Consider the following 16,360-nt stretch of genomic DNA (forward strand, 5'->3'; position numbering starts at 1 on the left):
ATTCTCTTGGATGGCTAAAGCCATCAACAAAAAAACTAAGCCCAACATATATCGGCTTGGTGATAAGGGTTTGAAGAAACGTTTGTTGTCATTTCATCATATCGTTTTTTAAGACTCTTATCGCTAAACCGATATAAGGTCGATTGCACAACTGATTACTGTTCAGGAGTCCTGAGATCATGTGCTACATGATGGCATTTTATTTGACTAAAATCCGTCGAATAAAAAACAATTATTTTTCTGTTTGGATTGGATTTGTTGCAGCGACATCTTTCAGCGAAATAGTGAAATAGTTCTCTATCGGTAGAGTTTTGATAGAATTGAGAAAAGAGAAGTGACGCCGAGGAACTACTCCAGGCAAGAAGAAAACTCGTAAAATCACTTTTTCTTCCGTGATTTAACATGGCCGAAATTATTCGATATTTAAAGAAAATCAATCGAATATTATATCGATAATAATCGATAAATAACGACTGATAACCGATAAATATCGATACCACCGATATCGATTACCGATAAAACATTCGATTGATATTGTATCGATTATTTAAAAATGTTATCATAGATTGATGATATTTTTCAGTGAACACGCCTAATTTCTGTCTATACCAACTTGTATGTCATTGCATTTACAACTACAAATATTTTAGTCCCACTCAAGAGTAATCCGCGAAAGATTTTTAATATCCGTAGAGGGTCTAAAAGGGTCTAACATCTTTATAATCTCATTTTCGTTAAAGAACAAACAAAAGTTTGCGCAAATTTGTGCAACTGATTCACAATATCGTAATGAATCTTTGAGCAACAGGTGAGGTAAAAGCGTTACATTATATAAAATGAATGAAAATATCTAAATGAGTGAAAATCGAGTGGTAACTCACTTCTAGATTAAATGGATTAAATGGATTAAATGGTATTAAATGGATTTAATGGATTAAATGGATTAAATGGATTAAATGTATTTAATGGATTAAATGGAATAAAAATTGGATTAAATGGATTAAATACGAAAAAACTTCATTTTACAAAATACTGTAAAAGTCTTAAAAATTGTTGATTTTGATCGAACCACGTACTACAACTCATACTACAATGTTAAAAAGCGAAAAAAATCCACTTTAAGGAGTTTTTGCTGTAAAGTGGATTAAATGGATTAAATGGATTAAATAAATTTAATACCATTTTTAACAAAAAAAAAATCCTTTACCTCACGAGTACTTAAACGAGCTGGTGATCGTGCAAATCTATTTTTCGCAATTACTTCACAAATTTTTCAGGTGGGTAGCCTAATTATTTCGGTAAAACTAAAAATTTTTTTTGGATTAAATGGATTAAATGGATTAAATGGATTTAATGGATTAAATGGATTAAATGGAAGTGCGTCACCCCTCGGTGAAAATAAAAAATAAGAGAAATAGAGAAAACTGAATTCACGTAGAGACGCAATTTATTTTAAATATAAGGAATTGGCTGTAATTTTTGCGTATAGTCCTGGTCCTTGTGTCGAAAAAAGGGCTCAGTGCGCCTTAACCTGTTACAGACGGCGGTATCGGAGAATATGGCACACAGTACCAAAAGAACGCACTTTTAAACTACGTAAAAGGTGAAATCGCACACGTAAGTTTGTTGCTGCAAATTCGTTTTAGCCTTGTCATCGACTTAATGACTACTTTTACAAAATTTTGGTATCGAAAAATGCGTTGTTTTAGCACCGTGTTCCAAATTACCCCACGCCTTCAAATCTTATACTTCAATTTCTTTAACATGCATTTTACTAGGTCCCAACTTTTGGTCGGGTCAGGTCCCTTGACTGACACTTTTCTAAATGTATTTTTGACGTATTTATAAAAACTTGTCACATTTAATAGATAATATATTTACTATATTTATGACTCCATGCAAATAACAGTAAAATTCGATAAATTTTTTTTTTCTTGGAAACCATCATAGCGTATGGTGGAATGTTTTTTGACCACTTTTTGAGCTCTAAATTTTCTTATAAATTTTCAAGATTTTAAATCAACCTCAAATCATAAATAAAATATGACTCGTGTAGATTATGGCCCTCGCTTCGCTCTGGCCGTAAACTTCCGACTCGTATGAACTGTCTATTATTCTGTTTGATTGTCTTTTCGTTACATCAGAGTAGATGCGAAGTTATGTTTTGTGAATTTGGGACGAGGACTTTTTCACAAAGTAAAAAAGTGCGATAGATGTTCGTCTCTTACACTTTTGCGTAAAAAAAGGAAGTCCCCCGGTACTTAATATACCCTCACATGGTAACATGGTAATAAATGACCTTTATTAGTTTTTGGTTGGTCGTTAAAAATACCTCAGTTTACCAATATTTTCGGTAGATTGGTACCAATTTCGATTCTAAATGGTAAAGGGATTAAAAATATTTGTAAAAGGAGAAATTTATTGGTAGACCGAGAAAAAATAATCCCTCGATTTCCCATTCACAAAACCTTCAATCGTGAATAAAATGGCACGAGATTTTTACAATATTCTCTTTGATTCATTTAATTTCATGCATTTAACAAAATCTTCAGAAATTAGTTGAGATCCTGCAAAAATTTAAGTTTTTTATTTAAATTTCTTACACTTTTTAATTAAAGTGTGCTAATTTGATAACAGGCATTTTGCTGACATAAGATGTGGTTGTAAAGGGAGTAAAAAACTACCTATTTAATAAATGACAAACAACTTGATAGTCAACTATCAAATTTGTTAGTCTGCTATCAAATTGTTAGTCAACTATCAAGTTGTTAGTCAACTATCAAATTGTTAGTCTGCTATCAAGTTGTTAGTCAACTATCAAGTTGTTAGTCAACTATCAAGTTGTTAGTCAACTATCAAATTGTTAGTCTGCTATCAAGTTGTTAGTCAACTATATACTCTGTACACCTGACTTTTTTCGTGTACAGAATGTGAACACTCTGTACACCTGAATTTCTTTTGTAAACAGAATGTGAACACTCTGTGCTCTGGAATTTTAGTGGACAGAATCTTCATTTTTTGGCCAGGTGGTATCAAGTTGTTTGTTTGTTTGTTTGTTTATTTCGATCAATACACAGGTCACTATCCTAGTTACATATCAATCGTTAATCATTCAATACAATCAAATCATTAAATTAAATAATTAAATAAATCTGTGATCTCAGCGCAGGAGATCAAAGAGAAAAGTGAAAAGGAAATCAAAGAGAAAAGCAATAAAAAAAATTCTCATACCATCCGAACAAGTTTTGAGATTTAAATTTCATAAAGCGACTTCACCCGGTTCTTAAACACATGAAAATTCGGCTCAAACACATTAATCGAAGAGTAGTATTCATTGTGGCTGTTTTGAAGTCTGTACACAGGGGAATTACGTTCGATGTTCGATTTTTTGTTGAACGGCAGGTAGAACGTGGGCTGATTCCGAGTGACTCGGGATGGGTGATTAAAGCTGAGTTCAGAATTCAGGGTTGTTAGTCAACTATCAAGTTGTTAGTCAACTATCAAGTTGTTAGTCAAACAACACTACCAAACAAAATCAAAGTAATCTTTTTTAATTGAGGCTATGATCAACAGTAAAAAATCCCGTTTTTCTCGTATAGCTTCCAGATCCTTACTCCTACATAGCCCATCTTCGAACTTAGCCTCAGGATTTTAATTCCACGTATTTAAAAAAAAGAATCATCCAAATTGGTTAAAAATTACTCAATATATCGTGCCTTCAACGATTTTTTGTTACCCACATTTAACGTTTTTCATAGCATTTCATACATTTTCAATCACAGTGAACCATTTTCTTACTCACATTTTTCTGTATTTTCTGATGTAAGACTCTGACTTTCAGTCAAGGGAACTATATGAAAGACTATATTACCCAGATCTTGTCATTATTTTGTCGTCGTTATCGATAACAGATTTTTCTCCGGAAAATGGAAAATCTTTTTTCCGGCCGTAAATGCCATTCATATGAAAACCTTTAAAACCTTTTCTTTTTTTTTCTTATGAACTGGCCTGCTGTTACCTTAAACCATCGACAGAATACAGAAATGAACCAGAAAAATCGTCAGAATTCCCTCTAGTTCAGAAGTTCTAGGATAGGGAAGACAGTGGACCATGAAGACGTCCTTATCTTTAGGATCTGGACCCTGGTGACTTCAAACTTGTTAAAAGTCGAAAAAATAGGCGAAAACGTAAGAAATGTCTAGTGTCTAGAACAACGAAGAGCTAGAAACGTAAGGATTCGACATTATTTTGGATGAGTTACTCCATAAACAGTCACAAAAATAATTTAATCCTGGAACGGGACCAATAAAATAGTTAGGTAAAAGTAAATTGAAATTTTCATATGGAAAATAGTCAATAACACTTTGCGGTGGAACATTCCATAATCCTTGAACCGAAATCAAGGAGAGGGGAAGTAGTGACGAAATGTATGTGCAAGAACCACTGGAATTAGTATCCCAAATTATAACTACGTATTATATGCGTTATTGATCTTGAAAAAAACTTAAAAAATCCTTATAAGGACTTATAAGGACATGACTTTCCCAGGCAATATCTCAGGACGGTCGGCTGAAATCAGATGTACTTGAATATAGCTTTTAAATGTTATTAACAAAGTGTTATGTCTCTGCATGTTGTAATGTGTACACATACACAGTCACATTCAAACACACACATTGCCCCTTGACATTTGATGTCTAGCAGTGTAATCGTCGTCATATTATTTTTATTTAAATGGCGGAGTTCATTGTCAGTGATATTTTTTGCTGAAAATTTTCATTCGGACCACATTTGCTGCAACGAAAGAAAATGCCTCCGAAGGCAGAAAAGAAGATCTGCATGGTACCAGCATGTGAGGCATCGAGTATCGACTATCCGGATCGAATATTTGTCAGTGTACCCGAGAATAAGAAACGAGAATGGTTGGCAATGGTTGGTGCTGAAAGCGTTTACATCCATCCGACAAAGCGTTTCTTTTGTTGTGAAGAACATTTTGATGTTAGTGCGATTCGTATACACAGTAGTTGAAATATAGCTAGTTGATTGCGAGCCGGGACACGTACAAAATAATGTTTTAAACGTTTCGTATCCATCGGATTGTTTTAGGTGCGGCGAGATATCAAAGACTATGACTTTTTTAAGCTGTTTGGTGGCCGTGTTAAGTTTGAAGATCATGCATATCCGTTCAAGAATTTGGGTGACGTTCCCGAAGTGATACCACCGACAGTAAATTGTTTCCATTCATTGTCTGTCTTCTGAGTGTTAAGACAAAAATTTCTAATTTCATTCCGTAGATCGTTACCGATGGAAAACGTAACACGACAGATATTTACTTTCCAGCCCCACTGCCCGTCACTGTCGTTGAGGTACCTATTTACATTTTTCGTTTTCGTTCTATTTTGTCTGGTCATCGTAACAGTTCAATTTTCACAACAAAATGCAAATTCATTCCAGGAGCAACCGATCGCTGAATCGGAACTGAAAAACAAATCCGAATCCAATTTGTGGAAAGAGCAACGCGATGATGAAGAGGATATTGTTGTAAGAGTCGCGATCTCGTAGTGTGATTTTGATCTCTGGCTGATGACAATGTCGTTGTTGTTTTTAGTTTGTTGACCCATTGTTTACCTCAGACGAACCGCTGGAGCCGATTGCGTCGAATATTAAAGTTGATGATGAAGATGGGTCAATGTTTGGCGTTTCGGAGAGCAAATTCGATCCTACGCAGATGACCTGGACAGAATCACCCGTTAAACAAGAGGAAATTGTGATTGTAAGTGAAATCGAGAAATTCATTTATTGCTCAAACTTTGTCGGATTGAAGATGCTCAGGCGCAGTCTTTTGCTTTTATACGAAACCGGACGGCCTATCTATCTAGCATTTAGACCGACGAAAATATTTTTCAATTAAGGGCTGACTATGGACTATCGCTCCATTAGCGTTATTTGAGTGAGGATGTTTGTCAATTTACGCTGAACAAACATGAGTGAATTACTGAAATTACTTCTTATCGTGCGAAAATCGGTGGCAGCACAGTCGCAAATTAATTTTGTTCTATCTATACCGAGTCGCTGTTCATTACTTCCACCAACCACTTGAATTTCGGGGATTTTTCTCACTAAAAATACCGAGTTAATTGCCGTATAGACAACCCATACAGACTATGAACTATAGCAACCTTTCGATAACTAACTGAAAAACTGTAAATTTTGCATCTGGTAAAAATTTGACAAATCTATGAGGTTGGTTTCGACCCTGTATACAGAATGTATCATGGACCGAAAGCCCACATATCGGTACATCTGTCCATCATTAAGCTGTAGTTTTAAACGTATGCTAAATTGTTGCATTTGCCCCAATACGAAACGCATTTTTTCTACGACTTTTATTTTTGAGCCTTAGCCTAGGGTATATCTCGGGGAGAACGAATCGTAGAACATCTAGAATTGAAGGTATTGGTCCCAAAGGATGAGTGAAATTTAGAAATTAAATTTTGGTTGAAAGGTGTGTTGTGTTAGACAAGTTAAATTTCCAATTTTACAACCTGTCTGGCGCGGCAGGCCTTCAAATAAAAATTTTATTTTTCACGTAAATATACCGAGTCTTAGGAGGAACTGGTATGCACGTATGCTCTCGGTCTATTAGAGACAGTTCAAGGGTTTGCTGAGTTTCAACAATTAGTCGGGAAACAGCGACTTTTTATAATTTATTTTGACAAAAAGGCTTATTTTCAGAAAATAATTCTTCTACAACATATGAAAAAAACACAATTTTATATTTTAAAAGTTGAAATGAAAATCCACAAAACTCACATCAAAATACAACAATCGGCAATGTTATTACACAGCTCCGATGTGCCTTTGTTATTGTTTGTGTGTGTTAGTAAATGAAAGTTCTAAATTGTTCTAAAAAAACTTACAGCCTCCTGACAGTCTACTGACAGTCTTTTTGAATATTGAAAAATATTGAAAAGAAAGTCGCACAAAATTATTAAAATGCTTTTTAAATATATTTGAATTATTGTAAAAGAAATTCTGTATACGTAGAATTGTTCTATTTTGTGTAAAGAATGTAAATAAATTATAAACATTTTGTCTGTTTCCCGACTAATTATGAAACTTGTGAAGTCTATTGGTAGTAAGTGGTTCCAAGTTTGAACCAGGTCAAAATAAGATTTTCCACTAGGAAACCAAATTATAGGCAGGTCATTTCTTGCGTAGAAACCATAGAATCGATTCGGACGACTTTTGTTATTCAGCGCTGGAAGAGCCCTAACGATCTAGTGTATATGTTTACCGTCGCAGATCGCAGAGAATCGACATTGTTGTGAAAGTGAATGTGAGGGCAGACGAATTTTCGAGTTTCAAACTTGTCAGTTACCTGACCATTATACCTTCATTTTGACAACAATTAGTCGGGAAACAGCGACTTTTTATAATTTATTTTGACAAATAAGCTTATTTTAAGAAAATAATTCTTCTACAACATATGAAAAAAACTCAATTTTATATTTGTAAGGTTGAAATGAAAATCCACAAAACTCACATCAAATTTATACAACAATCGGCAATGTTATTACACGGCTCCGATGTGCCTTTGTTACTGTTTGTGTGTGTGTTAGTAAATGAAAGTTCTAAACTGTTTTAAAAAACTTACAGCCTCCTGACAGTCTTTTTGAATATTTAAAAATATTGAGAAGAAAGTCGTACAAAATTATTAAAATGATTTTTAAATATATTTGAATTAGTCGGAAAACAGACAATATTTTTATAATTTATTTACATTCTTTATACAAAATAGAACAATTCTGCGTTTACATAATTTTTTTACGCTAATTAAAATATATTTAAAAAGCATTTTAATAAATTTGTACGACTTTCTTCTAAATATTTTCAAATATTCAAAAAGACTGTCAAGAGACTGTCAGGAGGCTGTACGTTTTTTTAGAACAGTGTAGAACGTTCATTTACTACCACACATAAACAATAACAAATGCACATCGGAGCCATGTTATAACACTGCCGATTGTTGAATAAATTTGATGTAATTTTTCTGGATTTTCATTTCAAGTTAAAAAATATAAAATTGTATTTTTTTCATAGAAGAATTATTTTCTTAAAATAAGCCAATATATCAAAATAAAATATAAAACTTAGCTGTTTCCCGACTAATCATCGTACAAGAAATTCTGTAAACGCAGAATTGTTCTATTTTGTGTAAAGAATGTAAGTAAATTATAAAAAAATTATCTGTTTCCCGACTAATTTGGATTTTCTACGATGTGTAAGGGCTGCGATGTGCACTATGGTAGGCCTACCCTCGTTACGGCACATTATAAACAAAAATCGTACAACAAATGTCTCGTAAATTGTGTTTGCACCCGGGTGCGAATAATCTAAAATACACTATTTCCACTCAATTATCGAAACAACCAATTTTTAGATTAGTTTGTAAAAGAATGATTCAAGAGCTTCTGTCGAAACACCCAACTGTTAGGCCAGTTTGTAGAAGATTCAAGCTGTTTTTGACAAAAAACACAATTGTTAGGTCAATTTGTACAAGGAATATTTAGGTTCCCTCTGACGAAATATCCAATTGCTAGGCCAGTTTCTGCAAGAAAGATTCAAGTTACTTCTGCCAAAACACCCAATCAAGATGTCAGGTTGTACCACGAAAAATCAACTTCTGCAAGGCTCAAATAGTGTTTAAATCCATCCGCGACCCGATAAGTGACGATAAATTAAATTTTTTCTGATCGATCCAGATTGACTTCATGAATGTTAGTGGGAGATCAATAAAAAGACAAAAATGATGTCCCACATATCTGATGCTTATCATTGTACAAGCTTTTTCGTTTTACATTTTTTTATGGCGAATTTTTCTTTTCCAGCCACGGTTGATGTAAATTGTTTGCTATTTTGATCTTTTATTTCGATTTGATTTTTAAAACGTTCAACCGACGATTCTGTACGTTACTCGGTTAAAATTCGGTTTGAAATGTTACTTTTTGATACCAAAGCGCATTAGTCCAATTGGCTTAAGTTTGTCTAGTTCACGGTGTTGTGATGTTTTATTTAACTTAAGTAAAGTAAGTATGATGAACATTGTCAAACATTATATGGTTATACTAGCACGGATCCGTCATGATAGTTGAATGCGAAAATGTCCAGTGAACAGAAATAGTCTCTAGATTGTGTAACAGAAATGACCTAGTCGTGGATTTCGTCTCAGTTTCAAAATTTAGAAAAAAATGTTTCTTCAACTCACTTTTCAAAGCTGGTCATTCGACAAGCCTAAACTTGTTTCAACACGAGAAGCTTACTCAAAACGACAAATTGTACTTTCGAAACTTAAGATTACATTCGGACGATACGAAGTAATTATATGCATGTAGTTCCCACACCGTACACTCTTACGTGTCCGCCCATAATCTCAATGAAATGACATGATGGACACTGTGTGTGCCTCTGTTAGTTTGTTTGCTACTGTAGACATCCTGTTTTATGGATGGGGTTGCATCTAGAAAAATTAAAATCACATTTATGGCGTGGAAGTGCGAGCATAACCATCTTCTTAAATCATTTCAATTTCAGAAAACTGAACCCGACATCAAACTAGAACCGGCAGATGTTAATGAAGACGTCCGATACGACAGTTCTGACACCGATTATAGTGATGCTGATGATGAAGATTACGTGTATGAAGAAGAACGTAAAAGCAAAGTGAAAGTAATTATCGATCGACAGCTAAATTGTGTTGCACACGCATCCAGTACAATCCGTTTATTTTAGGTAAAAACGGAAAAGAATTCAAAAACTAAGGACAGTCGCGACGACAGCGAAGAAGATGAAGATGATGATGATGACTCAGACGACGAGGATGATGATAGAAAACCGACCCGCAACAACCACGACAATAGGGCTGAAGATGACTCTTATGTTCCAAAAAATACGAGCTACAAATGCCTAAAGTGCAACAACTACTACTCATCGTCCAGTTCTCTGAAGCGTCACGAACAAACCGTACACACGGCGGATAAGGACAAAATCAGAAAATCGAAGAAGCCAAAACCGAAACCATTCAAATGTGATGTGTGCAAGAAGCCGTTCGAAACGTTGTTCCGGAAAAATCGCCATCTCGTCACACACGAGGAAGGTCGAGTGCGAATCATTGCCTGTCGCCAGTGTCCAGAACGGTTCACCGAATACGAAGAATACCAGCGACACAAAGTGGTGCACAACAAGAGTTTCGAATGCGACATCTGCCATAAAACGTTCACTACGAAATACTTTCTCAAGCTGCACTATCCCATCCATATGGAGACGAAACCATTTCAGTGCGATCGGTGCTCGAGATCCTTCTCACAGGCGTCCACTCTACGCAGGCACACTTATTTGCACGAGGCCGAAAAACGATTTATGTGCGAGATTTGTGGTGAGTACAGAAGTGCCGACGGTCTTGGGTGAGTTTGTTTCAACTAGAAATTCTTTCATTTCACAGGGAAGCGCTTCCATGCTCAATTTTTGGTGAAAATGCACATCCTGCATACGCATACAAAGGTCCGAAACTTTATGTGTTCACAATGTCCGAAACGGTTTCCGTCGACCACAGCTTTAAACATCCACATCAACGTGCACCACAGCGAAGTCAATCCATACAAATGTACCGTCTGCGAGAAAACATTTAATCATCCGTCGGCGTTGATGCGACATAGAAAGCTACACACCGGAATTTGTGAGTTCGTTTGCGAACACTGCAACAAGCGATTCGTTAGATCGGACCATTTGAAAAAGCACATCGGCGACGTGCACTCGGAAAAGTCGTTCAAATGCGAACTGTGTTCATTCACCTTTAACAAGGCGGAAAAACTGAAAAAACATGCTCGATCGCATGAGAAACCGATAGTGAAACGGGTGCTAGAACGCTGCAACGAATGCCATCAACCGTTCACCGACCACAATAAACTGCTACGCCACCTAGAAATGTTCCACAACCCGTCGAATCCGTTCAGGTGTGACATATGCTTGAAAAGGTTCAGTCAACAGTCGGCCCTGGGTCGTCACATGAAACTGCATACCGATCAAAAGAAAAGCTTTAAGTGCAGCGAATGTGAGAAGACATTTTGCCGGTTGGATCATATTAAGACGCACACGTTGACGCTACACAATCCGGATAATCCGTACAAATGCAGTACGTGTAGGCAAACGTTCAGCACACAACAATCTCTGGATAAGCATATCGTGCGGGCGCATGAAACGGAGCGAACAATGCTGTGCGAATTTTGTAACAAAGCCTTCTCGAAACGTTACACGCTTCAACGACACATTCGAAATTTCCATGATTCGGACAGTGGGGGTGGTGGTGGTGGTGGTGGTTCTGTTGTAGGCGTCGGTGTGGTTGGGGTTGACGGTGTGTTCAGTGTTGCTGATGCGAATTATGTTAATGTTCAACTAAATCATCAGATGATAAGCAATTGAAAATGGGAATGTTATGCAGACAAACAAATTTTTGATAATAAAAACTGTAAAAATGTGAAAGACTTTGTTGTGTTTAGAGGCGCTGCTGCTGTGTAGTTTGTTCTCATCGTATTGTAGTGATTGCATCAAAAGCACTAACTGTGGCTAGCTAGCAAAATTTGGTCTATAAAATTTCTAGTGTAGACTCTTTCTTCTTCCCCTTCTTCGTTCGCTAGAATTTCTTCAAGTGACAAAACGGCGACTGCAGGCGAGTAATATTACGATAAATTCTTCTTTTAAGCTAAAATACCCAGAGCTCACGGGCTTTAACGTCCTTCATTGGATTTTGTCGATATTTGTTGGAAGGCGTGCCGTACCTGGAAATTACGAAGAATTGCCCTTCCATCCAAAAGTTTTATTTTTCTATTGTATTCGTCCTTTTCTCGAATTTTCGATTCTTTACGATATGTAACGGACAATACGCAACTGTCTAAGCAAATATTCTATCTGTTACCGAACAAGACGGCAAAAGGAAACGATGAACTCTAACTGATGTAGCTTTATATAGCAAAGTGTACGTCAAAACAAATGAAGTAACAGATCTCGCAACAATCTGTTGACCATTCTTTTATCAAAAGAAGTACTAGACTCGACCCGACAATAATGCTGCTTGCGTTACTTGCCTTCTCTTAAATTATAGTTTACGAATGGATGTTACGACACAAGGTCAAATTGCCCACTTTATCCTAATCCTAGTTGCAGAGAGCTATCAACACAGTTTCTATGTTACGTCAACACCTATTTCAAGAAACTGAGCTCGCTCAAAAACGATAACACGGAAATTACACTTTGTTGCTTTCACGGCTGAATCATATAATTTGGTCAGCAGATTCGAAAAAAACCGAGATTTTGAGTAAGTACTCTGTCGATATGTTCGTTTGCGTGGCTTAGTGAAGTGACAAGTCCGAAAACTCACGATTCTAAGTTTCGATAAATTTCCCGGCCACCCTAAATCCGCTCCAAAAGGGTTCCAGTAGAACAAAAAACTAATTTTTTCGAGCTCTTAATTTTCTCCATACCATTGAGAATACTAACGTAGATATTGGTGACCTCCGATCCAAATCTTATCTTGTACAGATATTATCTTTTGGCAATTCAACAACAGAATCCATGGAATTACGTCAATAGATACCCCTTAGGCTGCTCAAATCATCCAGATCGTTTTCGAATTCTTCATAGAGTAAAGTATTAGTATAATAAAACATAAATATAAACTGCGATTTATGAACATTTGTTTTGAATAGTTGAGTCTGATAGAGACTGGGAGTATACATATCTAATGATACACTGCTTTCGCGCTCCATCCATCCATCTGCTATCGAAAACAACGTCGAATAATAATCGATGATCTCTGGCTAGTGTTTCCTTATATGTTCAATGTATGTTCAATATAATGAAGTCATAGATTTTGTATCGAGAACTAAGAGACATTTTTAACAAATGAAGTAGCAGATTCAATGATTTTGTTGCGATACACTTACGCTTATTTCTAAGAAGTGAGTTCATTACAACAATTTGTGGGGTCAACAATTTCACATCTCTTTAACGCATAGAGTTTAGAGTACTTGTGGATTTACGACCTATCATTAGGTACGTCTCACATTGGACTTCGGAGTAAACAACAAGTCAGACTTAAGTTAACCAATCCAAGCGAATATCAAGAACGTTGTTTCTTTCTGTTTCAGAAACCTGAACTGTACATCAAAGAGGAACCTAACAAAGAAAACATAGAAACGGATGGTAGCAGCTCCGACAATGGTAATGGAGATTTTGGTGGTGACGATGATGAAGTGGATGATGACGACGACGATGACGAGGATGATGATGATGATGAAGACTTTAGTCTTGATAGTAGCTCAAAAGTAGCCAAAGCGAAACTATTTTTTTAGTCTTTTGAACGATACCCCTTTCTTCTGATACAGGTGAAAGCCGACAAAGCATCAAATAAAACTAGCAAAGCGGACAACAAAAGCGAATCGAATCTGGATGAATATACTGATAGTTCTGACTCTGATGGATATATTCCGAAAAATACGAACCACAAATGCCTCAAGTGCAATAAATATTGTGCATCATCCAGTTCCCTGAAACGCCACGAACAAACCGTTCACACCGAAGAGAAAGATAAGCTGCGCAACGAGAAGAGACTAAAATCCAAACCGAAACCAAAACCATTCAAATGCGATGTGTGTAAGTACGAACATGAGTCAAAGTCCTGACCGATAATCAAAAGAAAAACAATTGCATTTCCGTGCAGGTCGTAAGCCATTCGAAACGTTGTTCCGTAAGAATCGTCATCAGGTTACCCACGACGAAGGTCGTGTTAGAATAATTGCGTGTCGCCAGTGTCCCGAAAGGTTTACCGAATACGAAGAATACCAGCGACATAAAGTAGTGCATGTGAAAAGTTTCGAATGCGATGTGTGCCACAAGAGTTTCTCGACGAAATACTTTCTCAAGCTGCACTATCCCATCCATATGGAAACGAAACCCTTTCAATGTGATCGCTGTTCTCGATCATTTTCTCAGGCTTCCACGTTACGACGCCATATCTACTTACATGAGGCAGAGAAGAAATTCATGTGCGAATTGTGTGGTAAGTACTTCAACGTCTACAGTCCCCACTTTAATCGGAATGCTACAGTACGTCTGGCTTGTGTGGTTTCTTTTTACAGGCAAAAGGTTTCATGCGCAATACTTAGTCAAAATGCACATTTTACATACGCACACCGAGTACAGAAAATACATCTGCAGTCAATGTCCGAAACGTTTCTCATCGACAACAGACCTAACCATTCACACAAATGTGCATCACAGTGACGTCAATCCATACAAATGCGAGACGTGCGCAAAGGTAAATTTTCGGTCACGACTTTACATTATAAGGAGGGGGAACTTACTTCAAAATAATGCCTGGAAGTCAGTGACCCCTCGCGCATTATACTTTTGCGTGTCTTCAACTTATATCAATTTTCTCTGTATCCGTCAAGACTTTCACGCATCCATCAGCTTTACGTCGACATCATCGCAAAGTGCACACCGGATTCGGTGAATTTGTATGCCAACATTGCAACAAGCGATTCGTTCGTGCCGACCTAATGGACAAGCATATTAACACCGTTCACACCCTCAAATCCATCAAATGTGAATTATGTCCGGCGACATTTAACACGGCCGTTAAACTCAAGAAACATGCCCGTGTTCACAGAGAACCGCTCGTCAAACCGGCAATGATCGTTCACCGCTGCATGGAGTGCCATCAACCGTTTAATGACCCGGAGAAATTAGCACGCCATTTGGAAATGTCGCATAATCCAAACAATCCATTCAAATGCGACGTGTGCCTGAAGCGACTGAGTTCGCAGTCGGCCCTCTGTCGCCATATGAAATTGCTGCATACGATGCAAACGAAGAGTTACAAGTGCAACGAATGTGGCAAATCTTTCGGTCGATTGGAACACTTCAAGAACCATACGTTGATGTTGCACAATCCAGCCAACGAATTTAAATGCGCCACATGCCGGCAGACATATAGCACAAAGCAGTCATTAGATAAGCACATTACCCGAGTACATGAAACGGAACGAACAATGCTGTGCCAATATTGCAATAAAGCCTTTTCCAAGAGATACATTCTGCAGAGGCACATACGAAATTTCCATGATGTCGAGAGTGGCATCAGCTCAGGTATTAGTTATAATTTAATGGGTCACCAGATAGACAAATAAGCTTCCCGGAGAAGAAAAATGTGAAATTTTGTAAAAAAAAAAAAAAAAATTGTAAAATGTGGGGTGGGGACTAGGACTAGGACTATAAATAAAATTGATATTTTGTTACCGAATGTATCGTGTCTTATTGAAGAATTACGCGAAAGAACATTAATATCCCTCGCCTGTGACCCGCAAGCTGCGAGCATTACTCGAAAGTCTTATTCAGACGGAGTTCGAAGCTGTTGTATGACAAAGAACGAAGAAAATCTAAAAAAAACCTTTTCTTTAACTTTAAACTTTAAACTTTCTTTAATGGACCATTGGCCACTGTTTTTGTATGGAAAGTCGGGACGCATAGTGTGGGGTAATTATAAAAATGTATGTGGAAGACATGGCAAATGAATAGAATTGTGATAGGATTAAAAATTAAAGTACAAGATTTGAAATCAACAGATCATAAATACTTTGATGGAAATAATAGACCCGATAATAATACTAGCTAAATGCTTGCCGTCTGTAACGGGTTAAGCTAAGATGATGTGTTGGCAACAGAAGAGCCCTTACCAGTTAACGATGCCTCGCAGAAAAGGTTTGGAAGTTGACGAAATCAACGAAATCTAGACTCAGACTAGCTACTTAGAGGGTCTCCATTCGGAACTTGACTGAAGAAAATTTGGAAAAAGCCTTTCGTTCATACAATAAGTGAATCATCCATATAGCGCCAATCCGGGCGTGGAAGCGTCTCTGCAGTAACATTAGTATGGGCAAGCTACAAATAGGAAGAAATGTCCGTATTCAAGTTGTTGATATCGATCCACCCTATTGTCTAACAAGGATGGTCCCGAAAAACTATTTTTTCATGCCTAAGACTAACATAAATTTTGGGATATTTCCCGTTATTTAAGCGCTCGGTATAAAAACTTATTCACGCATCTGTTGCGAACGGTAGATCTTAGGCATCTTCACTTGTCGCCCTCACTTCGTTCAAGCTACAGCTCGAGAATTTGATTAATATCGTCCATAAATAACTATTTAGACTATGGTCTGGAACAACTTCATCTTCAGTAGTGGTACATTGGACCATTTTCACCTTTAATCGGTTATTCCTCCATAAAAAAATTCTTCACTTTTTT

The 16,360-nt window shown here is 36.8% G+C and overlaps 1 protein-coding gene across 1 annotated transcript; it reads left to right on the forward strand.

Annotated features, from left to right (window-relative positions):
* Nucleotides 1-4,699: 4,699 nt before the first annotated feature.
* Nucleotides 4,700-15,352, forward strand: LOC119078610 (zinc finger protein 658B-like). Its single transcript, XM_037186205.1, has 13 exons — nucleotides 4,700-4,998; nucleotides 5,107-5,226; nucleotides 5,295-5,366; nucleotides 5,455-5,541; nucleotides 5,609-5,773; nucleotides 9,595-9,729; nucleotides 9,793-10,435; nucleotides 10,502-11,475; nucleotides 13,203-13,379; nucleotides 13,440-13,707; nucleotides 13,775-14,113; nucleotides 14,193-14,371; nucleotides 14,508-15,352. The coding sequence occupies exons 1-13, from the start codon at nucleotides 4,810-4,812 to the stop codon at nucleotides 15,243-15,245; spliced, it is 4,086 nt and encodes a 1,361-aa protein (XP_037042100.1). The 5' UTR covers nucleotides 4,700-4,809; the 3' UTR covers nucleotides 15,246-15,352.
* Nucleotides 15,353-16,360: the final 1,008 nt, after the last annotated feature.

The sequence above is a fragment of the Bradysia coprophila genome, unplaced genomic scaffold (assembly GCF_014529535.1).
Source record: "Bradysia coprophila strain Holo2 unplaced genomic scaffold, BU_Bcop_v1 contig_297, whole genome shotgun sequence".
Classification (NCBI taxonomy): domain Eukaryota; kingdom Metazoa; phylum Arthropoda; class Insecta; order Diptera; family Sciaridae; genus Bradysia; species Bradysia coprophila.

Bases quoted from the DNA above. Each gene is read 5' to 3' on its own strand.
- LOC119078610 (XM_037186205.1), top strand. From the start codon at position 4,810: ATGCCTCCGAAGGCAGAAAAGAAGATCTGCATGGTACCAGCATGTGAG. The intron at 5,367-5,454 runs GTACCTATTTAC...AATTCATTCCAG, and splicing joins TGCCCGTCACTGTCGTTGAG to GAGCAACCGATCGCTGAATC. The intron at 13,708-13,774 runs GTAAGTACGAAC...ATTTCCGTGCAG, and splicing joins ACCATTCAAATGCGATGTGT to GTCGTAAGCCATTCGAAACG.